The sequence below is a fragment of the Pestalotiopsis fici genome, assembly GCF_000516985.1.
Source record: "Pestalotiopsis fici W106-1 unplaced genomic scaffold PFICI_Scf_2, whole genome shotgun sequence".
NCBI classification, from domain to species: domain Eukaryota; kingdom Fungi; phylum Ascomycota; class Sordariomycetes; order Amphisphaeriales; family Sporocadaceae; genus Pestalotiopsis; species Pestalotiopsis fici.
In genome coordinates this window covers 1,371,688-1,396,386 of record NW_006917092.1, presented here as the reverse complement: position 1 = coordinate 1,396,386, position 24,699 = coordinate 1,371,688, and the positions used below count along the sequence as shown (strand labels likewise).

Sequence of the window (24,699 nt, the reverse complement as noted above, 5' to 3'; positions counted from 1 at the left end):
GGAATCTACGGCTTCGTGGCAGCAGTCTTGGTGTCAGGGGGCTTGCCTTAGACGACGCCTCGCTGGAGTCAGTATTGGTTCGTGGCTACCCCTTGGAGTTGTTTGCAATGTGCATTATCATAAGTAGTACTACCTTTATCTGTAAGTTGATGAGGTGAGCCATAGTGGCGCCCCGCATGATCAAATGATGTATACCTGTACCTGTATTCATCAACAGATCAGATGGTGGTCAAGCAACCATGTCACGCTTGAGTCTATTCCAACCTTTTGCAGTATGCAATCAGGCAATGCGGACGAGATTCTTTGCCGCCTTAACAAGCCGCTTTTGTGCAGCTTTGACGGAAATTCTAATCACATTCAAGGTCTCTCGTCTCACAAAGCTGACTTCTCACTCGACTCCTCTTCGGGCACGCCGTATGTGGGTGTCATACTATCCATCTTCCACTTATACTCGCAGAAATTTCAGATCCTTGGCCGCACGATACTTTCACAAGACGAAGCTTGAGAGGATCAGAGGCACGAAGGCGCACATTGGACCAGTCTCAATGTGATCTGATGGCAGCATATAATATTGGACCTCTCTTGTTACTTTACTGCTAAAATTGTCATTTCCACCTAATCTACGCATTCCAGTCCGACCTAGATGTCAAATTTCTGACCAACAAGCTCTTCGCTCAAACGCCATAGTCGTTGGGCGTTTTGGGCGTCTGTGGCATAGTCCAGCGCCTCCGAGATCTGGCAATCTTTGACATACGCGCCGCTCTTTCCGTCAAAAGCAGGGTCCAGAACGGCAGCAAGCTCAGTCGCGGCTCCTCCTGATGCAGTCTTGAATGTAGCTGGGTCGAGCGGGGGGAATGAATCCCACCCATTATTGCGCTTCGCAATTGCTGGGATATCACCAAGCGACTCGATGTCCAGATGAGTCGCTAGGCCGGTGGTCAAGATGCCTCCGGGGTGTACGGCAAAGGCCTTGATGCCCTTGTCGGCCAGCCGGCGGGCCAGCTCTACCGAGAAGAGAATGTTGGCCGTCTTGCTCTGGCCATATGCAGTCCAGGGCTCGTACTCTTTGCCGTTGGAGAAGTTGTAGTCGTCAAAGCGGAACGGACCAACGCGGTGGCCCCGGCTGGTGACATTGACGATGCGAGATCCGGCGCCGGCAGCAAGAACCTTTGGGAAGATGATGCTCGTTAGGAGAAAGTGGCCAAGATGGTTCGAGGAGAGCTGTAGCTCGTACCCCTGCTTGTCCTTTGTGTACTCTTTTACCGCCATAACGCCCGCATTGTTGAGGATCACATCAATCTTGGTAATGTCCTTGTTTTCGAGAATCTCGGCGCCGGCCTTCCTGACCGAGTCAAAGTCTGACAGCTCGCACTGCACAAAGGTGGCCTTGACGTTGGGATTGGCTGCCGCGATCTCCTCGATCACGGGGTCGACCTTTGCCTTGGAGCGTCCCACGAGGATGATGTGCTCAGGTCCAGCTCGGGCAAGAGCGATTGCTGCTGTAGCTCCAAGACCATTGGCACTTGTGCCAGTGATGAGAAAGGTACGGCCTTGAATTCTGGAGGAGAATGCCTCAACGACCTCTTCGCTGGTTGTTTTGTTGCCGAATGAAGACATATTGAGCTTGTTGTTTTGAATATCGTGACTCAAGTGTCAAGTGTTCGTAGTTGTTCTAGTGAAGTGGAGAGTCGGGGATGATGCTTCTTTTGATAAGTAGTGTTGATGCTTTGTCTTGTTTGTGCCTTCTCTCGTGGGCTCCAATTCGACAGATTCCCTCGCCTTTATATATTCAGAGGATGCCATCTTTGCATAACGGATTTCGGGTATAGCAAGATAACTCCTCTTCTTGCCAGGTACAGCCCGGCCGTGATGTTTGAGCATTTGGAAATAATACAGACCTTGAGTGAATACTCTCCAGTCTAGGTTAGCCGGAGATGCATGTGAGCCAGATGCATAAGTCGTTTGTCGAATCACCGTTGACTAAAGAATGTTGGCCTACACCTTCGCCGATGGTAACGCCGACGCTGATGATTGGACAATAAGACTGGAGTACAGACAATCGTCTTGGCAGAGAATGGACGGCGGAAATAAGCCAAATTCCGCCGTTACTTTGCCGGAATTTGTGAACAACATTGTTTTAACTAAGTAAACATTCTGTACTGCGGCCGCTATTGATCTCTTCATCTTTGTTCATGCCGATGCTATTTGGGATGGTTGCGCAGTTAAGCCAGTCAGGCCACACAGTAGAGGCAACCTGGAAAGCGCCAAGTCGGAGAAATGACAAGGGATCTCCTCAGATACAGACATGAACCCGATCCCTCGTGGAAGGCGCTCGCACAGCTCATCAAAGGTCAGACTGGTGCAGAATAGATAGATAGGCTTTAGCATGGCCTATGATCAGACGTTTTCAACTCACGGCACAGCTACCTATCTGGTGTACGGAGTATGTTTGGGCAGAAGAGTATTACCTTGCAACTTCAAGTTATGGTTTCATTACCAGCGTGATTGCCCAACCTGATGGCCTTGAATCGGATATTATTTGTAGTGTCCGCTGCCGATGCGGAACTTTGGAATCAAGACCGGATCGCATTCAAAGAATTCAGGTGCCTGGTGCGAAGGTTCATTAAATCAGCCAAGCCAGACGATAAGTGCATCGCCCACAAGATATTCTGGTGCTGTCTGGCTGTACTACTTGTCCCTGGAGTTTGACGAACAGGTAAATGGCCAAGGGCCTTTGAGCTAGCCAATCGTGGCCACGACCCCGCCATGATTGGCTCACTAGAGGAGTGCCGCTATCTGGAGTCAAGCCACCATGGCCTTCGTCATAGGCCATATGAAATCTGGGTATTTCAAGGCATCAGTGTTTTCTGCTTGCTTGATGCATTGGAGACTGTGGCGAAGCTTGGGTCAAACGAGAGATAGGCGTAGAGGGAGCCAATCAGTCGTTGATTTGCAAGGGTAAAGGGTTCTCTTGTCAATGTCGATTCACAGAGTATGTACACAATACTGTTGTAGTAATCATTCAGCTGGGTCTCCGTGTCGCAATCGCCCTTTTCCACTTTGCGTTAGACACGGATCCTCCCACCTCCAACAAAGAGCCGGAGCTGGGCCATTCTGGACCCCACGTCATTCTAGCATCGCCCACCATAAGATCCCTTGAGTATTCACAGCAAGCAGGGAAGCAAGCTTAAGCGCCCCTCCATTGCCTACCCCATCACGAAACACTGCAAAACAAAACAGCTCTATACTGGATCGGTATTCTGTCTCCAGAAAGACCAGAATCCTTCCTAAATATAGCTCCTTCTGCATTTTCCCACATCACCATATCGCAGTTCCACCCATGTCAATTTGTGCTACCAACAAGCACTTCATGTGAGATCCTGCGCAATACCTCTACTCTCGATACTCCGACGAGAGAGAGAAATACAGTAGTCGCCCACGTCCCGCAACACTCTGCTATACACGGATCATCGCCTCCAGTGCAGAACAGTCCTGGAGCTTCTCACTCCCAGTAAAGCGCACTCGCCGCCATGTCGGTCCTAGAGTCAAAGAGGGCCCAGGCGAGCAGTGGAAGCGCCCACGAAACCGAACAGCTACCGGACTACGATGATACCCTCTCGATTGCCGTATCCGATGGCTTCCAAGCAGGAACGGCACTTCCAGACCTGCCAGAGCTAGGAGCTGAAGAGGAAGTCCCGCCAGCCTACAGCGAGGTCCACGATCGTCTTTCTCTACATCAAGCTGGATTCGACGCCGGCGCTACCATCACGGGTGAGTTGCAAGGGATCTTTCTCCTGGGTGTCCCTGCCCAGCTAGTCATAGCAACTGCTAATTTTCGTGGTGCCACAAAGACGATGGCCGAGTCAACATCAACATCAATCAAACGAGCAGGCAACTGGCCGATATCATCGCACCAACTCTACGAAACCAGCTCACTCAAGATGCCAAGCTTGCCGTAGAGCCTCTTCCTCCCGCATATATCCCCCCCAGCCTGGGTGGTCAACCAGGCCAAACGCCACCTCCCAAGTTGAACGTCGTGATACAGATTGTAGGATCGCGTGGAGATGTGCAACCCTTTGTCTCGCTGGGCCAAGTGCTCAAAAATACCTATGGCCATCGGGTTCGAGTTGCGACGCACCCCACGTTTAAGAATTTCGTCGAGGAAAATGGATTGGAATTCTTCAGTATCGGGGGTGATCCAGCTGAGCTCATGGCTTTCATGGTGAAGAATCCGGGACTTATGCCAGGCTTTGATGCGGTCAAGAATGGCGAAGTCACTAAACGCCGCAAGGGGATTGAACAGATCGTCTGGGGCTGCTGGAGATCATGCATTGAGGCTGGCGATGGCTTGGGCCCTGCACCACGACTTGAACGCAGACAGAATGCCTCCAACGACACAGAGACCATGTTCATGGATCCGGTGCATAAGCCTTTTGTTGCAGACGCCATTATTGCGAACCCGCCCAGCTTTGCCCACATTCATGTTGCCGAGAAGTTGGGGATCCCGCTTCATCTCATGTTCACCATGCCATGGTCGCCAACGAGAGCCTTCCCACAACCTCTGGCCAATATTCAATCGTCAAACACTGATCCCGTGACGACAAACTATGTCTCATATGCTCTGGTGGAGATGATGACATGGCAGGGTTTGGGCGATGTCATCAATCGCTTCCGCACCAAGATACTCGATTTGGACCCCCTCTCTCTCATTTGGGCCCCCGGAGTGCTCACTCGTCTTCGGATCCCCTACACTTATTGTTGGTCTCCGGCCTTGATTCCCAAGCCAAACGATTGGGGCAATCATATTGACATTGCTGGATTCTACTTTCTCAATTTGGCATCCAATTACTCACCTGAGCCTGAGCTTGCTGCCTTCCTAGAGGCTGGACCGCCTCCGGTGTACATTGGCTTTGGCTCGATCGTGGTTGACGACCCTGATGGTCTGACTAAGAAAATATTTGACGCAGTCGCATCCACTGGCGTTCGAGCCCTCGTATCCAAAGGATGGGGCGGGCTTGGAGCGGATTCCATGGGCATTCCTGATGGAGTTTTCATGCTCGGCAATTGTCCTCACGACTGGCTCTTCCAACATGTGTCGGCGGTATGTCATCATGGAGGTGCTGGTACCACGGCAGCTGGAATCAATGCCGGAAAACCGACGATTGTCGTGCCCTTCTTTGGCGACCAACCGTTCTGGGGTGCCATGGTGGCCAAGGCGGGTGCCGGACCGGAGCCTATCCCCTACAAGAATCTCAGCGCTGAAAATCTCGCCGAGGCAATTAAGACTGCGCTGAAACCAGAAACACTGGAAAGAGCAAGAGAACTAGGTGAAAAGATCAGAGAGGAAAAGGGATCAGACGTGGGAGGTCAGAGCTTCCACCAACATCTGAATGTTGACGAAATTCGCTGTGCTGTTGCTCCCAGCCGCGTAGCTGTATGGCGTGTGCGAAGATCAAAGGTTCGGTTAAGTGCTCTTGCTGCTGCCGCACTCGTTGAAAGTGGTTTCATTCAGTACTCTGACCTAAAGCTGTAAGCATGAAAAGACTTCAATTGCTTGAATTGTACCTTCTAATCATATACTAGATTTCGATCAAGGGAGTACAATACGGAAGAAGAGCCCTGGGATCCTGTCTCGGCCGTCACATCTGCTCTTCTCGGAGATATTGGCAGCATTGGAATGGCTGTAGCCGATTTCCCGCGGGACGTATTCAAAGCAGCCGTGGGACCGAAAAAGAGCCAAGGAACATCTGACATTGCTGGCAAATCTTCTAGTGCTGCGGCATCCCAAACTGATTTGCCGTCCGAGAAGGATTCGAGCGATGCGGCAGCCGTTACTCCTGGTACGCCTGGTACTCCTGGGACACCTGACCCGCATATCGACCGAAAGTTAGTGGCTTCACCTGGACCTGCGAATGAGAGCACGACCAGTTTGGTGCCGTCTATCTCGGCTGCTTCTGCAGTTTCTGCAAAGTCCAACGCTGCGGCGGAGCGTCCAGCGAATCCAAAGCGAGAGCCATCTGAGACCCCAAGCATGAATGACAACTTGGAGAGGGCACTTGGTGCCGGGAAGAGTATTTCAAATATTGTCACTACCGGCGTAAAATCCCCAATGAACTTTTGCATGGGCCTTGCAAGAGGATTCAGAAATGCGCCAAAGTTGTACAATGATGAGACAGTCCGCAGACCCGAGAAGGTCACTAGTTTTGAGACCGGCTTGAAGGTTGCAGGGAAAGAGTTTGGACTTGGTCTGTACGATGGAATCTCGGGTCTGGTCACACAACCTATTCGTGGAGCACAGAAGGAGGGCGGCATGGGTTTCCTGAAAGGATTTGGCAAAGGCATTGGAGGGCTTATACTGAAGCCAGCAGCCGGTAAGTTTACTGCTGAACAGAGTTTAATGGCCGATACTGACAAAGCTGGCAGGAGCCTGGTCTGTTCCAGCCTATGCAATGGCTGGTATCCACGCAGAAATCCGGAGTCTATTCGCCCAGAGCGCTGAGAACTATATTGTCGCATCGCGTATCGCCCAAGGTAAAGAAGACTACGAAAACTCAACATATGCGGAAAGAGACGATATTGAGAAGCGCTGGCTCGCGACTCGTGACTCGCTGAAATCTTATTATACGTGGAGGCAGAAAGAGAAGGGCAAGGGGCGAGATTCATCTCCTCGACGCCCGTTCCCGACTGCTGCTGAAGGAGCTTCTTCTGCGAATAGTTTGGCTATTCCTACTGAAGCTCCGAAAACTGGATGGCGCCACACAAGAAACCTGTCTTTTGACGAACGGAAACGCCTTCAAGACCAGAAAAAGGCTTGGGTGCGCAGACAAGCCGCTGCCGCTGTCGGCTTAGCTTCAGGGGCTCATGTTACCGAGGATGTCACCGCTGCTCGGCTCGCAAGCAGGGAAGATGCACAAGACCCCGAGTTCGAACAGGCGATCCAAACTGCGGTTCGTGAAACGTCTAGTGGAGATGCAGTTGAAGATGCGAGAATCGAGCAGGCCATTCGATCCAGTGTTCGAGAACTCCGTCGAAGATCTACGGTGTCACTGAAATCAACGGTTTCGAACCAGTCAACTGAACCACGAAGTCAATCTTCAGATGTCGGATCTGAAAGGAATTCATCAAACACATCGCACTATGGATTTCCCTCAGAATTGAAGGGACAAGTGCCGTTCTCACCTGATGATTTTGATGATATCACAGATGAGGAGTACCAGGCATTGATTGAGCAGGCTGTGCAGCTCAGCATTGCAGAGGACCACAGGAAGTCGCAGCAAGTACAAGGTGTTCTTGGACGGGGCGCTGATGACGACGACGACGACTTCCGACAAGCGCTTCAGCGTTCTCAGACAGATAATGTCGCAACTACTACTCACGACGATGGGGAACTCCGCAAAGCTATCGAGGCATCGGAAGCAGAGCATGCTGCTCGTCTCAAGCAAGGGCATAATGGCCACGACGACGATGACGAAGAGCTCAAGAAGGCGATAGAAGCGTCGCAGGCAACCGAGACACAAGCAGCTCCTGGTGCCGAAGACGAGGAAGAGTTCAGACGAGCACTGGAGGCATCAGAAAAGGAGCATCAAGAAGAGCTCGCACGAGCCAAAGCCAGCAAGACTGAGGAAGATATAGTCATGGAATATGTCAAGAAACAAAGTCTGGCAGAAGCTCAATTCCAACCAAAGGGGAAGGGCAAAGATTCCTCGAATCATGATGACGATGATGAGGAACTCAAGAGGGCAATTGAGGAGAGCATGAGAGCCACGGGTAAGGCCGGTGAGAGTTCGGGATCCGGCTCGGGTACAACCTCAACACCAAGAACATGAGTTGGCGACATGATTTACGATATACCCTGAAAGAACCATCAAATACAATTTGAACACGTGAACAGCAGTACCAAGTATGATCCCATAGCACCAATACACAAAGTAACAGTACAACACTACATTGACTTTACGGAGCTATTGGTCCTTTCCTTGGATCAAGAGCCTCAGAAACAGTCCGAGCTCGAATCAATGACCTAAGTGAAGCTCTTAGCGCTCTCGTTGACCTGTTGATCGTCTATGATCTAGGCTTGACTAGAGCCGTGCACTGAAAGGAAAAAGCAAACACAATCCAGCCTCCTAAAGTATCGCAGACAAACTTGCATAAATGACTGCAGGAACAAAATCGACGGATTATCTGGCAAATCGCCCGATTCGGCCGTCATGATGAGACTATACGGTTACCGGATCGCTGACGGGATCATACAGTTGCAGTAGTCGCTTATTTAACGTTTTCTGACTTGGCTAGCCTTAAGCGCCGGACCGTTCTCCTTTGACATACCCGCTCGTCCTGGGGAAAAAGCACGCCAGCTTTTTGGTAATGATTCAAGAAGACGTCATGGAACGGCGGTCGAGGCGTCATGCAATTATTGAAAACCTCTTTACGCGTGCAAGAGAACGCGACTTGATCCAACAAAGCAATGACGGTGCAACGTTTCGATTGGCTGGAAAGGAGTGACGAAATGTGTTCATGAATGGAATGAGAATCAAAGAATGAATGGCTGGACTCGAGGCGTATCATACTATAATGCGGCAGACAGATAAAAACGATATAATCATGACTCGATGATATAAACTGGAAGCATTTCCTGTCACTCGCATTACTTTTGTCTTCTCAATGCAAATTACCATCTGTACACAAACAACCAAAAACCTCTTCGCAAGTTGATCCAAATTTCTGTTTCTCCAAAATATACCTCATTATGTCTTCCTACGAAAACGAAGTCCCCAGCGACAACTCCTACGTCTCTCGTCCGGGCCACAAGAACGAGGCCCTTGGCGTCGTCTCCGATGAGACCAAGATTGAGGACCCAGTTGACTCCAGAACCGCCGATAGCGACGAACAGCTAGGTATGTGGTTACTGCTTCCCTCCCACAATGGTCACATCAAAATCTCCTTAAACAATAATACATGTAAACATGTTCAATGACAACGATACTAATCCTATTTGTTAGAACGAGACGACAAGGAAGCGATCAATAAAGATAATATCATCAACGAGCGTACGCGCCACGCGAAGCCAGAGGGTAGCTATCAAGAGCCTGGTGACGAGGAGGGTCTTCCCACCGACTCGGGACGCAGCCAGGGCGCCTACTAAATTATCACAACGCATCGTGGCCGAGGCTAGACGTGTTGCCATTGTATAATAGCGAGTGATTCGATGAATGAATAATTAACTTTACACACTATCAATTACCAATTCATCGTGATACACTTTCATCTCTGTACTGTTCCTTCACTGAGCTACTATCCTCCACATTAGAAGAGTGTATATATTGATCGGAAGTAGAAAACTACACGCTTGTAACGCATCACGCTTGCCAAGTCTACAACACAAGTACATTGATCTTTTCACTTTGAATAGTATTTCATGCGTTGATAGCGTGCAGTCATGACTCTTTGCGGTAGGTATACTAATGTTTACAATGAGTAACAAGATGAACATCTAAATACACAAGCTACATTGCCGGGGAGGTCATTACAGCCTCGTATATTGGTCAAGAACCAGAGGGCCTCGTTATACATGCTACATTGAATCACAGGGTGCATGGACGTCACGCAAGACTCGCTTCTGACGTTCCAAGCAAGTTATTTTTACTTGTCTTCGAGTCATTAAAGTAACCTCGTCGTCGTCTCAGATGACTCAATTTCAGAAAGAGCAGTCTTTCGATTTCAAACGCTGCCGAAAAAAGGCGGTATGGACTACTGGATTGGCTCTGTCTCGTGTACTTTATTTCTTTTGCGAGCCCATGGAAAACTGCTTTAGCCTCATGGTACGAAATCTATAAGACACTATGAGGACTTCAAGAACTAAAGTCATCAAGTCTATCGTCAATTATCGATAAACATACGCGGTTTATAGTGTACCGACATGTCGATAGACTGACAGAGAGTATTTGGACTTTGGTCAGGAAGCGTCATGGATGATGGCAGTAATAGAATGTGTTGGCCACGCAGTCTCAGTGCATGATATGCCACGCAAGTATAGTCAACGAAAAGAACCAAGGTTATCTGCAGCGATATATGGAAATCACTGAATCCAATCCCGATGTTGCTGCGTCTCACGAGCTGCACGAAGCCGAGTAAACCATGTTGTACGACACGTCACGTCCTCTTTCTTTCGCCTTCCCGATCCTGCAGCCGAATCGTCCAACGTTGCCCTTGCAAAAGGTCCATTGGAGGGCCTCCCCGGGGAGAACGTCATGTCCGACCGACAGGCCTCGCAACTTCCCACAGGACGACCTCGAGATCCGGGTAACCGGGCCCTCTCTTCGCGGGCCGCTTTCCTGCAACTAGAATACTCGATTAGATTAAACTCACCGCTAGATCCGTGTTGTGTCACGGTTTCCCACGCATGCCTTGGACGGAGGACATGGACGAAAGGGGCAGCATTGTTGCGCTTGGCGGGAAGATTACAAAAGAACAGACTCCCAGAGTTGCCCCAATGAGTTGTCAGGATCTTCTCATCTCCTTATATCGCCTCGCAATGTTGTCCCTCCAATCGCTTGCCGCATTGGTATGCAATGTCATCGTCCACCTGCTGTTTCTGAATGGAGTTGCTCCTTTGCTGCTTCGGAGCACAGTGGTGGCCGCCTTGTCCGTCTCGCATACTCAGTCCTCTCGCCTGCTTGAAGCACGCGCAAACGAGTCCTGCCGGGACCCTTTGGTGCGCACAGAATGGTACATCAACTTTTCCAACCAAGTCATGTTTCTGATATTTACCAAATTCATTGATAGGCGCAGAATGTCGGCAAATCAACAAGACTCCTATATTGCCGCATTAAAGTGCATGCTAGAAAAACCAGCAGAGGAGTACCCCGTCGTCCCAGCTGCAAGTAACCGCTATGAAGATTTCGTGGCAGCACACATATTCAGTGTCTGGAATGCGCACTATGTGGTAAGAGCATCAACTGGGTCAAGTCATCGCTGTTATGAAGGCACAGGATCTGACAACAACCCTATCAGGGAGCCTTTTATCCTTGGCATAGATGGTTCTTGTTTCACTTTGAGAAAGAGCTTCAGTCGTGCGGGTTCCAGGGAGGGCTACCGTACTGGGACTGGACACTCGACACGACCAGCGAGCAGAAATTCCTGGGCTCTCCCATTTTTGATACCGTCCGAGGCTTTGGCGGCAATGGAGAGTACGTGCCGACGAACCAGCTGACGCCAGCGCCGACGATGCTCCTCGCTTCTCGGCCAAAATTATTGGCGGCCAATCGAACGGGCGGCGGCTGCCTCGTCGATGGCCCCTTTTCCGGCTTGTCGTCGGAGCTGGGCCCGCGGGATAACCTCAAGAAGATGGGACGACATTGTGTCACCCGCGATCTAGGATACGCGTACATGTGGAACACGACCGACCTGAACCTCGTGAACACCGCGATGAAGTTCCCAAACTTCGGCCTCTATGGGAACAAGACCGAGTTCTCGTACCACGCGGGCGGCCATTGGGCTATTGGCGGTGAATATGCGACAATGAGCGACATGTGGGCTTCTCGTAAGTTTATATGGGCGCAACATTTGAGAAAGCAAAGGGTATGAGGCAGACACTGATTGCATCCAGCGTTGGATCCCATCTTTTTTCTTCACCACTCCAATCTCGACCGTGCTTGGTGGTCCTGGGAGACTCGGGACCTTGATGTTCGCGTAGACGACATTTCTGGTCCTCTATTTACCCAAGATTATCACAATAAGGAAGGAGGCAACTATACCATCGATTCGATCATCCGGCTCGGCGTCACCAGTCCAGTGGAAGTTAGGATTGGGGACATTATGCACATACAGCAAGGACCGTTGTGCTACACATATGATCAACTCTATTAGGAAAAGCTGTCTCGGCAGAAGTACCATATTGAAGATTGGCAGGTAAAAATGTTTTGGGGGATCCGGGGTAGGATCTTTTCTTGTTTTACACGCTTTTCTGTTCTTGGAAGCCGGTTCGTTAAACGTTCAGCCCTACTATTTTCGATAGTCAACATATAGCCAAATAGCCGTCTTGTTCAATTAATAAAAAAGGACGACGATTCTTTCCTGTTCTCCGTTTTCGCTTGCGATGCTGAGGTATCATTACTACCACATGACCTGGTCTGAGCTGATTGTGAAGGGCGATCGGCAATGCCTGATGTGGGCGAGAAACCGGGGGACGAGACTGTAGATCTTTTCTCGCATGGCTTTTTTCTCTCTCTCTCACTGACCACACTGGGGCCACAGCAGGGTCGCCATGACTTTCTTTTTCGTCTTTATCCAGCTATTGAGGCAACATGTGCTCTGTGAGGCTTAAAAAACAAGACTTGGCTTGAATCCAAAGTACGTTCTATAGGGCTGACAAGCAATAATTCAGGCATGGTCATCAGTCTGTGCGATCAACATAGAGTCAAAGCCCACCAAAGCCCACGGCCGCGATCAACTACCACTTGATGGGTTTGCTTTGCACACGGCGGATCGTGCAGTATCCGGACTCCGTACACAAACTAGTATCAACTTGGGGGCACTAACATGTTGACTGTTGAAATGCGTTGGGCACGTCGGTACCGGTTATTCGCAAGTGCCGCAATAGCTGATCACGATAGTGTGCGAAGATCATTTCCAGTGAGGCTAGAGACTATCGAATCAGCTAGGTCAAGCCCCATTATCCGCACGCCGCACGTTATGTACTGATGGGGGGGTTTAGAGTGACTTTTGCCCGGATGCAAGCAAAGCCTGGCAGGTCGAGAACAGAGAGAGAAGAAAAGAGACGACGGTCCGGTCAAAAAGGTGCCAAGAAAACCAGACGGCGCGGCGATAAAATTCTAGTGTACAATATAGACATTCCTTACTCGTGAAGAGGACCGCTTAGACTATGACATGAATCTTGCCTGGATAAAAGATCAGATGCAAGTGCGTTTTTCTACCTTTCTAGCTTTCTAGTGTACGGAATAGTGCTAGGCCCCAGTAAATCCTTCGGCAGGGCGTCTCCGTGGCTAAATCTGCCCCAAAACCACCATCGGCAGAGGCGCTGGCGAACTCCGATATGGTGAATGATTTATTAGCAGGTATTGTAGTGCTATTTTTTTTATTTTATTTTTTAATTGGCCATATTCTTGATATTCTCTCCTTTGACCAACCGTATCTCAATGACGTAGTATTACCCAGCAAAAGGACACATGGTAGTGAAGCTTATAGCACAGGGCCTCTGTTGGCTTTGATGCTCCTTTGCAAGTGGATTTGATTGACTGCGCACGTAGCAATCGCTTGCGACACTTTGACTTTCTCAGGTGAATGGACCTCATTGTGTCCTGCTTGGGATCTCTTCAATTCGGCTGCTTTTGCTTTTCAAATTCAGATCTTTTGCCCCCAACGGCACGACGACGCCGCCGCCATGACGACTCAAACGTACAGTAGGATTTCGTACTTCTGGCAAAGCCTGCAAGGTAGCATTGGCGCCGGCAATTGGGGAAGGGGTGGCGTTTGGCAGCAGCTAGGGTTACTATTGCCTGGCTCATGGGCGTTTTTGTTCAGTACAAAGTGGATATAAATCAACCGAAATAGAGAAACATAGGCACTAACAGCCACTGGTCAGGGGCAGCGACGACAATGACAGGCTTTGCAATGACCACATACTATCACCGTTTTTTTTTTCTTCTGGTTTGTCTCTTTCGGAAACTTTCTAGAGCCCGAAGAGAAGACACGAAACGGGTTTTTCCCCCTTCTGTACCATGCTATGTAGTTAGGTCAAGTCGACTATATTAGTATCATCGACGGTGCCGTATGAGAAAGCTCACTATGACAGAACAGAGCATAAAGCGACCCAAGCTAAGCTCGACTGGCCCAAGTGCATCGTGGAGCCTTTTGGTGGTGATCCAAGTTGAGATCAAATGGGCATGTCGCGATCGGACCTGTGATCGATTGGCGGCGGAGGAGGCGCCTGCAGGGCATTGGAACTGCCACCCACGGCTGCTAGCCACGATGAGCATGGTCTGCCGGGGGTCGTCTGAACCAGCATCGCCATGAACAACGGGAATAAGTAGTCGGCCTCTTGTGGCTTATATATTCATGGCTGCCATGAATTGAGAGCAGCCGCAATGCAGAGTAATCATAATCAAACAAGCTTGAGCTGTTGAGGACGTATGCAGTGTTACTCATCAGTCATTCTGTGCCCACAACTCATGGCAGTCTGGATTGCTGACATAAGAGGATATTACCGCAGCGGGCCTTTTCATTGACAGATGACAAAAACATGCCGACTAGGAACTAGGGTTGATGAATTCTTGACCGTCCAGGAACGGGATCCATCAGCCATCCACTTCTTGTCCACTGTTGCAGGCGGCCAGGCAACTCAGGAGTTAAGGCCGGCGCAACCTCGATCGGCCTCTGTTGCTACGCTCATCGCCACCTTGTGTATGGCTCGCTTGTGGGCAGACTTCCCGGTTGGGTCTAGCAATCTATTATAGTTGTAGCTTGAGCCAGAAATATCTTCATTTACCTGCAATAATCCGTATGCAGGTGTTCTGCCAAATAGATAACTAAACTTGACTATTCACGGCTCGTTCGGGCCCCCCAAGCGGAACCGAGCGGTGATTGATCCGTATACTGAAACTCACCACGATCGGTCGAGGAGTCTCCTTCGCTTCTGTCTTGATGCAAGAGGGAAAAAAGGATACGGCTGTTGTCTTCATATTACCATCAGAACCCGTTATGCCAAATGAGATTTTTCCATGAGAACCACATATCCCCCCGCAAGGACCCTGGTTATGCCTCGTAAAGACGGCGATTGAGTGACAGGCAAGTGGCTCTTTTGCCCTTGCATGAATGATCTGACCCTTGATATGACCTGAACCGCACCGTAGGTACGGAACAGACAAGTGGTCCCTTGCTTTGCTATTTCGCTCTCGTACGCGCGATGCGCAACAAAAGATGGAATTGACGCAGGTGTCAGTTGCACTCTCTCACTCTTCCTCCCTCCAGGGCCATTAATTAAGCTCTGCTCTCCATCGGAGACATACCACTCACCACCCTAGGACCACCCCGGCCCTCGGCTGCACTCCTATTACCTTGCAGCAAACTGAACAATGCAATCGCCAATTCAGTTGCGCCGGCAATACCGTGGGTTCTGCCAATCCCCAGATTCGAGGTCGGCAACAGTCATTAACAGTCTTCTGCTTTTGGGCAACGGGACAAGGGGTCGGTTCCCTCGGGATAATATACGTTCCACTCAACCTTGACCTTTACTTATTAGTGTCTACGTATTTTACTGCCTCTGCGGCTGAACATGCATGTGAAGATTTTCAATGACATTGAACACCATCTGGCTTGTCACTTCCAGACGTGCCGAGTTGCCAAGACGATACCATCGAGTATATTCCGTAGCAAAAACCTACCTATGTGGCACCGCAAACAAATGCCGAGGCCCGTTGGGCTTTTCTAATAATAATAGGTCATAGTAGCACCATGGCAGTCCGCCGTCCTCCGCCCGCACGCTTCGTCCAGCCAAGTTCTCTCTCTTTTTTTTTTTTTTTTTTTTTTTGGTTTCTCGTCTTTTCTTGGCCGCGCCAATTTCAAACCAAACATAAGCACCAGTGACCGACCGAGCAGTACGTAGTAGCAGGTGCTACTAGAGATTTTCTGCCTACTAGTACGACTATGGCATGTGTTGGACAACGGGAAACAAAAGTCCCCATCCAATTAACCCCGTACGCTTATTCCCAATTAGGCAAATTTGCACGTTGTTCGGAGCCAATAGAGGTCTGATGCGGCCGTGTGTCTTCATGGCGATCTGCATCTTCCTTGCCCCTTCTTGCGCGTCTAAGCTGGGTCGAACTGGACCCGATATTCAGACCCTGTTGACCTGCAGCCCGTGAATAATAGAGAGAGAGAGGGAGAAGAACACACACACAAAGATACTCCATAATAGAGTCTCTAATCCACAAGATCCTCGTCCCCGGTCCGGGCTCAGCGACCAAATTTCTCCGCCCCGCGCTTTGATTGACACGATACGGTAAGAGTAGAGTAAAGAGTTCAGGGCAGCGTAAAATCTTAGTGTGAGATGGTTTGGGCGGGAGGAGAAGAGAAAAAAGAGTGCGTGTAGAGATCCAGTACTCTGATAAACCATGTTTCCCACGTGGTCGATGACTCGTACTGCGAGATCTCTTTCCATCTAAACTAAACTCATCCGTTCTCTATACTAACCAACTAACTACTACTACACTCTTTTCTTCTTTCTAAAACCCCCCCTCCCACGACTATCCTTAATTCCTTTCTTTATGTACTATTCAACTCACCCCTAGTCAATCCTTTCTTTTCCCGCACAAGTACTCCCGTCGTTGGTGGCATAGGGCTCAGTTCCCTTGACAAAAACCGCGCAGGAGTTATACGACCATGTGGGCTTCGATCAGAGTGTTGGTGTTAATGGTGGTGGTGGCGGCTTTTGCAGAGCTGGGTATTGCGGCGGACGCTTCCTCGACGACATCGACTTCGGCATACACGGAGGCCCTTTCACAGTTGCCGACTTGCGCTGTACGTCTTTTTTTCTTGGTGGTGGCCAGCTGGGACATGTCTACGGAATCGGAACGGACATGACTAACATTTCCTTTGCTCACAGTTGAAATGTCTTATTGCGGCGGTCGGCGAATCATCATGTTCAGCAACAGACGTAGCATGCCAATGTACAGACGCAGAGTTCGTCTCAACCGCCGAGTTGTGCGTCATGATGTCATGTACCATTGAGGAATCGCTCGGTAAGTCGAGTCTGGAGAGTTTACAGAGATCTCTCGTCCGAATACTAGGAAGCGGACAAGAGACAATGGGAAGAAGCCTAGGCTAACAAGCATGCCCAGTTGCCAAGAACACCACGCAGACCATGTGCGGTGCGCCTATTCGCGACAAGTCGACAGAGTACACGGTGGTGACCACGGTGCTCATGTCCCTGGCCTGCATCTTTGTGCTCGTGCGCCTGGGGTATCGCCAGTTCTTCACGGCGACCGACCTCGGCCTCGACGACTGGTTCATCCTCCTGACGCTGCTCAACTGCGTGCCCTCGGCCGTCATCAACGTGTCCATGCTGTCCAACTATGGCCTCGGCAAGGATATCTGGACGCTGACCCCCGACGAGATCACCAGTTTTGCCCGCGGCTTCTTCATTATTACTCTGCTGTACTTTTCCGAGGTTTTTGTACTGAAATTGTCCATGTTGTTTTTCTATCTGGTATGGGTCCTCCCTTTCTTGATATAAGTCGTATTTCAATATATACGACAAAAAGGATGGCAAAGAATAAAGCCCGCTAACTCGAACGCCCGCAGCGAATCTTTCCCAGCAGAAGCGTCCGGCGTGTCGTCCTCGGCGCCGTGGCCTTTGACATTCTCTTTGGCGTCGCCTTCATTATCACGGCGCTGCTGCAGTGTCGCCCAATCAGCTACAACTGGACCAACTGGCGTGGAGAGGGCGGCGGCCAGTGTATCGACATCAGTGCCGTGGCCTGGGCCAACGCTGCCGTGAGCATTGCCCTGGATTTGTTCATGTTGGGCATACCCCTTTCGCAGCTGCGTCAACTCAACCTCCACTGGAAGAAGAAGGTTGGCGTCGCCCTGATGTTTTGCGTTGGAACTTTGTAAGTCTTTTTTTCGCCCCTTGTTTCTAAAGCTACCTCGAAGCAGAAACTAACAGGACGGGCAGCGTCACGATTGTCAGCATCATCCGTCTGGCCTCGCTCGTCGAGTTCCGTGAGTCGACAAACCTGACCTGGGACTACTTTGGCGTGGCCTTGTGGTCGACGGTCGAAATCACCGTGGGCATCATCTGCGCGTGCATGCCGGCGATCCGGCTGATCCTGGTGCGCATCGCCCCCAAGGTCTTTGACGTGACCCTGGTGCGGCGGTCCAAGTACTACTACGGCAACCGCAAGTCCAAGAACATTACGGCGTCGCAGGCGGCGCGGTGGAGGGCCAGCACGGCCTGGGACCCCAAGCTGTCCCAGCCCAGCACCGACGCCTCCAAGTCGGCCGCCTCGCGCAACTCGTGGATGCCGCCCAGCGTGCGCCACAGCTGGCGCGTCAGCCGCGGCGACCGCATCATGGCCGACGGCATCCTCTTCTCCCGCGTGGCGCCGCCGCAGGAGCAGCACCTCGACGAGGTTGACGAGGACGACCAGAACCGTCTGGTGGCTTTGGAGGCTATTGGGCCCACCAAGCCGCATTCCGTGGTCCTCATCTCTGGAGGTGTCCGGTCGCCGATTCACAGCTCGCGTGGCCACTCGCCCGACCTAGACGGACCCGCGCATGCGCTGTAAAATACGAAAACGAACAAGGATATTCAAAATTGAGAAAGATTCTCAAGGAAGAGAACGACAAGGTGGAAGAGAACAAGAAAAGAAAGAAAAGACAGACCAACAAAGAAGAAGAGGAAGCAAACCCGACAAGAAAGGCCGGCACGATTATGATCACTTTTGATTCACAGGAATGATACCCCCGGGTGACCACGAAAGAAACACTCACGAGGACACGCACGACAAGGCTTTTTTAATTGAGCAAATAGCAGAATGCTTGCAAATCACCTAGAAACCACATTAGCATATACCATCATTGTCACATTAGAACACTTAGCGAATGACCACAAACACTATAATAATACGTCTTCATCACCACAGTTAGCTGGCTGGCTTTACTTGATTACTTGTGACAATGAACCACCCTAAAGCAATTCTCATTCAGTTGCGAAACCCGAATCCGTTCGACTATACAAAATAATGGCATCTCTTGAGCAGTGGTTAGAAAATTGAGGTCAGGAAAGCCAAGTGTGTACAAGTATTCGTGTAGCATTAGCTCCTCGTTTGTATAAGATAATAATGTGGCCTATATGTTTTCACTGGGTTGAAGATGGAATAAATAATACTCGAGTTTCAACGAGTACTTTCGTATCCCGAGATCTTTGGCGCCCCCCTTTTCACTCAGTCGTTGTAGTTCAAGTCTTGAAATAATATGGGTTCGAGGTGTTCAAGCTCATATCCCTGGGCAACGTCTTTATGCCAACAAGCAAGGTGTTGGAAGAGATAGGCAGACTCATTATGGACAAGACCAATTGAATAATTATCTACTCCTACTACGTGATTAATGGCCGATGTCGAAGAAAAAAGTACGTCTATCAAAGTATGCCTAGGAGCGCGTTGGAGCCCAAGAGCACTTCATTCAGCATCGCAAGACCCAATCCCCCGGATACGTATAGCACAATGGGTCTCGGCCAAATCAACCATGATCTTCGAATCGCTGACTACTTCGTGCTAGAATAGTGATAGTGCCAGCTTGGGATAGTCGCGACCATCCGCCGTCTTTTGACCGCTACCAGGCCAAGTTTTTCTTTTTATAGAATATCCTTTCCAGCACATTCAGCCTCGGGATACGTTACTGAGCCCGAAGCAATAGCACCACATTTCATCGAGTACGTGTACACTGAGATCGAACCGAAGTTGCATGGCGAGCTGAAGTTGTTTCTGCAAATGCTTTTCGTGTTGGTATTGTAAATTTTTTGCAAGAAAAAAAAACAGATCTAGACGCCCGCCGTCATCGAGATCCGGTATGATGATACAAGGGCCTTTTCTTCTTTCCCATCCGCATTACGCCGTCATCGTGCTCAATAATTTGTCCGCTTTCCTATTTCATTCCCGTCTAGCTGGAGAACTTTCGGGTGATCTTGGCAATGACTGGTTCGAGTTATAGATTAGTTCGCTGTCCTCTTTCCAAAGCAGCAAAATTATGGTAGAGAAAAGGTCCTAATTGACCCCTTGGAAGCTCCCCGAATCCAAAGGTAAAGCCAAGAAGGGAAAGGTGTAGGGTAGAGAACGTACTGTGTAAGGCGACAACGCTGAAAATGAAGACGAGAGACAGAACGAGGACGACGACAGGGTCAACCTTGAGGCCGGGCGACTCGTCAGTGTAGAGGCGCAGCATCGTGCTGGTGCTGCCACCGGCGCCGGCGGCCCTCGTGCTGCTGGGGCGGGCATTGGCGATCTTCTCCTTCTGGTCGGCGGCGGCTCGTCGGCGGATGGCGGTCCTGGCACCGCCCGGGGGAGTGGGCGAGGACGGACGGCCAATGCTGGCGCCAGATGCAGGCGCGTTGACGGGAGATGATGCTCTGGGAGAAGACTATAGTTTTGTGGCCTTGTTAGCGATGCTGCCTTCTCTAGGCCTCGGAGAGCCGCGTGTGTCGACATGTGCCCTCCTCATTCTAGTGTTCGTGGCAGGATCGGGTGGGTTCAATCCAATCGCATTGAGGCCAGCGAGGGCCGCAGCTCTGGCCCCGGTGAGTCACGCTGTACGTACCATTGTGGTGTGATTATGAGTGTGTTTTGTTAGAAAAGAGGACAAGAGAAGAGGAAAGCCGTAGAAGAAGACAGATGGGAGAGATGAAACCGCTCGTGTGCTCGATTGACGGACGGGGATGGAACGTGGACGAGGAGCTGGCCTGGGTTCTGGTCTGGAGAAGTGGCTACTACTACTTTCTCTGCTTTACTGTCCTGGCTGCACCTAAATGGGATGGACTAGTACTGGAGGTGTAGTGCACATGTGGCCCCAAGAGCGCTGAAAAGAGACCAGCTCATTCACTAAAACCCTTCCCCCAGCTGCACCCTGAGAAGCTTTGACTTTCTCCAATCAACAGGCGCCAAATGGAGCTCCCTCTCAATTGAGGCCACATTTTGGGAAGGGCGACCCCTGGATTGCCCATCGCCGAAAGGTTTATCCGAGTGCCTCAACCAGGGGTCCAGTCGACCCATCATCTCAATCCAGTACATATCTCCTTGGGGTCTCCGATAAGCGACAATTCAACCATGATTCGGCATCATTTCATATGACCCCCGAGTTCAAGGCTCAACACCAAATCTACGAGGCAAAACCTCACTGCTCTGGGCAACTCCAACATATGCATTCAAGACCAAGTCAACACCATCCTGGAAATTGGAAAATGAACCAAACTGATCATCGACGCGCTGCTGCATTCGCCATCAGCCAGTCAAAAGTCATATTGCCGTTAGGTAATTGAGACGCGCTCGCAGGCCGAATCCATCATTTCCATTGCGCACAACGGCAAATGCACCAAGGTTGGACTCTCGTCACATGTGTAAATATCAACGGCACAAAAATGTCAAAAAATCAACAGATTTATACTCTTTTACTCATTCTCATCAAGTAACATGACATGATTTTCCGCAAATTCATTCTCTGATACAAGCCTCAACGCCTATATTGAACGCAGGACCCAAGACTCCTGTCAGATCCAACCTTAAAAGGGACATGTGTTTGATCATGAGGCCGAGGAAAACAGTGTAGTAGACATCATTATTCACATACGCTGGCTGCCGTTCCTCTCTGAATGGACATCGCGATCAATGTCGAACTCTAAACAATCGCGTCCGGCACTCAGAGAAACTAGTTTTTTTGGAATAGAATCAGATTATAGGCGCATACCCCGAGTAAGGCTGAAGACGGGCAAGATGGCGTCCCGTCTCTTCGGCAAGCCACCCTCCGCCATATGTCTCGCCATAATCTTCTCGTCTACCCCTGGATTTGGGAGGCGTCGCCGCCGCGATCTGGGGAATGCTCTCTCGAGACGCAGCGTGATATTGAATGAGGAAGATATAAATACAAGATGATGCAACTCAGATCAGTGTTTGTTTGATGGATTGTTTTCGTCATCAGTCGTTCATTATATCGAGACATCTAGATAGCATTCGCCATGTTTGGTTCCTACAAGGCTGTGCTGTATGCACTTTGCGCCTCCACGTACGTCACACTCGGACTCGGAACCTTTGATATCAACTCAAAGAATAATGTGGCCGTCTACTATGTGAGATTCTACCTCTTCGCATTAGTGTCTCATGATTTATTAATCCATCATGTAGGGCCAAGGGTACAACCAGAAACCCTTGAACGTCTACTGTCAAGATCCCACCATCGACGTCATCATCTTGTCGTTTGTCTACCTATTCCCGGCACAGGCGAATGGCTTTCCTGGACTTGACCTGGGAAATCAGTGTACAGGAGACACCTACCCAGGTCCGGGCTGGGCTGGCGTCAACGACACATCCAAGAATGCTCTGCACAAGTGTCCCAACATTCAGCGCGACCTGAACTACTGTCGCAAGGTCAGCCCAGACAAGAAGTTTCTGCTGTCGCTGGGAGGAGGCACCGATGGCTATCAGCTCACGGGGGCATCCAATGGTGCCAAATTTGCGACACAGTTGTTCTATCTTTTTGGGCCCCGACAGCAGAATCTCGTCAACAGTGGATATCCGCGACCTTTCGACTACAATAACATTGGCTTCTCGGTCGACGGCTTCGATTTGGACATTGAACACCTTTCCACTGACAATGCGGCCGGCTACAAGGCCCTGGTCACGCAGCTCAAGCGGCTGTTTGGCACGGTGAACCAGAGATTTTACCTCTCGGCCTCACCGGCGTGCTATGTCCCAGACCCCAACAACCAAGACATGCTCTCGACTGTCGCTTTCGATATACTCTTTATCCAGTTTTACGGCTCGTACGAATGCTCCGCTGCGCGCTGGGCCAAGGAGAACCCGGCGTACAAGGTCGGAGGTCCCGTCGCCTGGGCTGGCTTCACCTTTGACAAGTGGACAGACTGGCTGTCCAACACACCGAGCAAGAACGCCCGCCTCTTCCTCGGTCTGCCGGGCTCAAAGGCCGCGGCCGACCCAGGATACGCCATTTCCGTTGCGAGCGCCTCCAACCTTGCCAACGCGTACTACTGCCGGCCCAACTTTGGTGGCATTTCCATTTGGGAGGCAACGACGGCCGACACCTCGATCAGTAAAGGTAAAACTTATTATCAGAATTTGAAAGGCGCGCTCCAGACGGCTTCAAGCAACGCGGCCCGTTGTTCGGTAAGTTGTGTTTTTATCTCCAGAAACTCTGAATTGCCATGTGTGTTAACGTCCTCTTGTTCCTTTTACAGACGGACGGTATGGCCATGTTCCCAATTTCAATGGACAACCGCTGCGGTGTGTCTGGTAATACCAATTTTGGCACCGCTTGCCAAAACCAGTGCTGTAGTCAATATGGGTACTGCGGGCAGGGCGACGCGTACTGCGGATTGGGTTCATGCCAGCCTGGTTATGGTAGCTGCGACGAGGATGATGAGTAACGGAAGAATTGACCATTTGCAAAGACGAGATTCAATGGATCATCGAACACATGTTGACTGGGAATATACGCAAAGAAAGTTGTTGGATCTAGGTACGGAATACAATCAACCGCACTAGTAGCTTCAACCTTTTTTCTTTTCCTGTTTGAGCTGAATATACGCCGAGTTCTTTTGGTCAACGGTGCTCTGGCCAGTCTTGAGTGATTATATTGGCAGATTGAAGTTTCCTAGTTTATTATAGCCATGGAACTCGAAGTGCACAACGGCGAAAACTTATAAGGGTGATTCTGTTCAACCACTGTCCATTTTTCTTCACTGTTCGAAGCATGAAACGCCGTAGCACTCAATTGAATACAATGTCATTTCTATCAGGCGAATCTCGAGAATGGCTCATCATCTCAATAGGTAAGTGGCGTGCCATCAAAATTGTAAAAGTTTCCTGATGTTTCAGCTCGCGTGGCCGCATCGATCTTTGCCATCAGAGCTGGGATAATCAATTCCATGGAATGCGGTGCCTGTTCCATACCCCAAAGCTTGGCATTGGCGTTCCCGGATGCCGACTGCACAAAACCGGGGTTCATGACCCATGCAGTCAGCCACGGGTTCTCGAAATGCACTCGTCGGACGAGGTAGTTGAGAGCCGCCTTGCTGGCACCGTAGATGCCAACCTTGACGGGGATCGTGGGTTCCATTTCGGCTATCTGACCGCCGCTCGAGCTGAGAGCTAATAGTTTCGGGGAGTTGCTCGACGTCAGGAGAAGCGGCTGCACGGCCTTGAAGAGGCTCACAAAGGAGAATGTATTGACATTGAAGATTTCGTGCAAGGCCTCGATATTGATGTCATTGACGGAAGCAAAAGCACTGGCCGGGTTGATTCCGGTCACCGCTATAACGATATCCAGCGCAGTGATACCGGCTGCCCTGATGTGGTCAACCGCTTCAGCAGGGTCTGTCTCGGACGTGGCCTCGATCTTGACGACTAGCAGCTTGCTGCCCTCCCCTGGCTTGACATCCTTGAGCGTGGTGCTCTCTGGATTGCGGACAGCCCCAATGACAGTGTGGTTGGGGCGCGATAAATAAGCCTCAGTAAGTGCGCGGCCAATGCCTGCAGTCTATGAGTATTCGACACGAATGCTGGTATTGACTACGGGTATAGGTTCCCGACTACAAAAGCTTGAACTGACCTTGATTGGCACCGGTAATGAGAATAGTAGGCATGTCGATGACGGTCAGACTCAAGAGGAGATGGGGGAAAGAGAATGAATAGAGCATTCACAGAAGACTCGCTTGCTGTTCTCTCTTCACTTTCCGGGGTAATAGCAGATTTGTGAAAGAAGCTTTCTAACCTGAGCCGACTGGGGCTTGAGCTGACGGAGAAGGGCCAGCGATTTGTACGACCAACTCAACAAGAGGCCGACTCACCTCGTCCAGTTCGTTCTACTTTTTTCCAAGTCAGTCCAATACAACCCCACGCCAAGGTCGTAAGTTGCTGATCTGACAATATTTCTTTGCTTACATCCGCCGGCGAGGGGTAT

At 50.3% G+C, this 24,699-nt stretch overlaps 8 protein-coding genes across 8 annotated transcripts; 5 read left to right on the top strand and 3 right to left on the bottom strand.

Moving 5' to 3' along the window:
* Positions 1 to 639: 639 nt before the first annotated feature.
* Positions 640 to 1,617, bottom strand: PFICI_02611 (uncharacterized protein; the record flags this gene model as incomplete). Its single annotated transcript, XM_007831192.1, has 1 exon — positions 640 to 1,617. One exon carries the CDS (start codon positions 1,615 to 1,617, stop codon positions 640 to 642), a length of 978 nt encoding a protein of 325 aa, XP_007829383.1.
* Positions 1,618 to 3,530: 1,913 nt separating this feature from the next.
* PFICI_02610 (uncharacterized protein) lies at positions 3,531 to 7,826 on the top strand (the record flags this gene model as incomplete). Its single annotated transcript, XM_007831191.1, has 4 exons — positions 3,531 to 3,771; positions 3,852 to 5,529; positions 5,584 to 6,371; positions 6,424 to 7,826. 4 exons carry the CDS (start codon positions 3,531 to 3,533, stop codon positions 7,824 to 7,826), a joined length of 4,110 nt encoding a protein of 1,369 aa, XP_007829382.1.
* A 920-nt stretch (positions 7,827 to 8,746) lies between these two features.
* Positions 8,747 to 9,142, top strand: PFICI_02609 (uncharacterized protein; the record flags this gene model as incomplete). The annotated part of the gene is made up of 2 exons (XM_007831190.1): positions 8,747 to 8,894; positions 9,000 to 9,142. 2 exons carry the CDS (start codon positions 8,747 to 8,749, stop codon positions 9,140 to 9,142), a joined length of 291 nt encoding a protein of 96 aa, XP_007829381.1.
* A 1,389-nt stretch (positions 9,143 to 10,531) lies between these two features.
* On the top strand, positions 10,532 to 11,865 carry PFICI_02608 (uncharacterized protein; the record flags this gene model as incomplete). Its single annotated transcript, XM_007831189.1, has 3 exons — positions 10,532 to 10,942; positions 11,011 to 11,539; positions 11,606 to 11,865. The coding sequence occupies 3 exons, from the start codon at positions 10,532 to 10,534 to the stop codon at positions 11,863 to 11,865; spliced, it is 1,200 nt and encodes a 399-aa protein (XP_007829380.1).
* A 4,530-nt stretch (positions 11,866 to 16,395) lies between these two features.
* On the top strand, positions 16,396 to 18,302 carry PFICI_02607 (uncharacterized protein; the record flags this gene model as incomplete). The annotated part of the gene is made up of 5 exons (XM_007831188.1): positions 16,396 to 16,533; positions 16,619 to 16,754; positions 16,854 to 17,221; positions 17,317 to 17,624; positions 17,690 to 18,302. 5 exons carry the CDS (start codon positions 16,396 to 16,398, stop codon positions 18,300 to 18,302), a joined length of 1,563 nt encoding a protein of 520 aa, XP_007829379.1.
* Positions 18,303 to 19,674: 1,372 nt separating this feature from the next.
* PFICI_02606 (Protein transport protein Sec61 subunit beta) lies at positions 19,675 to 20,331 on the bottom strand (the record flags this gene model as incomplete). Its single annotated transcript, XM_007831187.1, has 3 exons — positions 19,675 to 19,709; positions 19,854 to 20,151; positions 20,329 to 20,331. The coding sequence occupies 3 exons, from the start codon at positions 20,329 to 20,331 to the stop codon at positions 19,675 to 19,677; spliced, it is 336 nt and encodes a 111-aa protein (XP_007829378.1).
* Positions 20,332 to 21,739: 1,408 nt separating this feature from the next.
* On the top strand, positions 21,740 to 23,164 carry PFICI_02605 (uncharacterized protein; the record flags this gene model as incomplete). Its single annotated transcript, XM_007831186.1, has 3 exons — positions 21,740 to 21,850; positions 21,906 to 22,904; positions 22,976 to 23,164. The coding sequence occupies 3 exons, from the start codon at positions 21,740 to 21,742 to the stop codon at positions 23,162 to 23,164; spliced, it is 1,299 nt and encodes a 432-aa protein (XP_007829377.1).
* A 398-nt stretch (positions 23,165 to 23,562) lies between these two features.
* Positions 23,563 to 24,382, bottom strand: PFICI_02604 (uncharacterized protein; the record flags this gene model as incomplete). Its single annotated transcript, XM_007831185.1, has 2 exons — positions 23,563 to 24,269; positions 24,349 to 24,382. 2 exons carry the CDS (start codon positions 24,380 to 24,382, stop codon positions 23,563 to 23,565), a joined length of 741 nt encoding a protein of 246 aa, XP_007829376.1.
* Between the last annotated feature and the right edge of the window lie 317 nt (positions 24,383 to 24,699).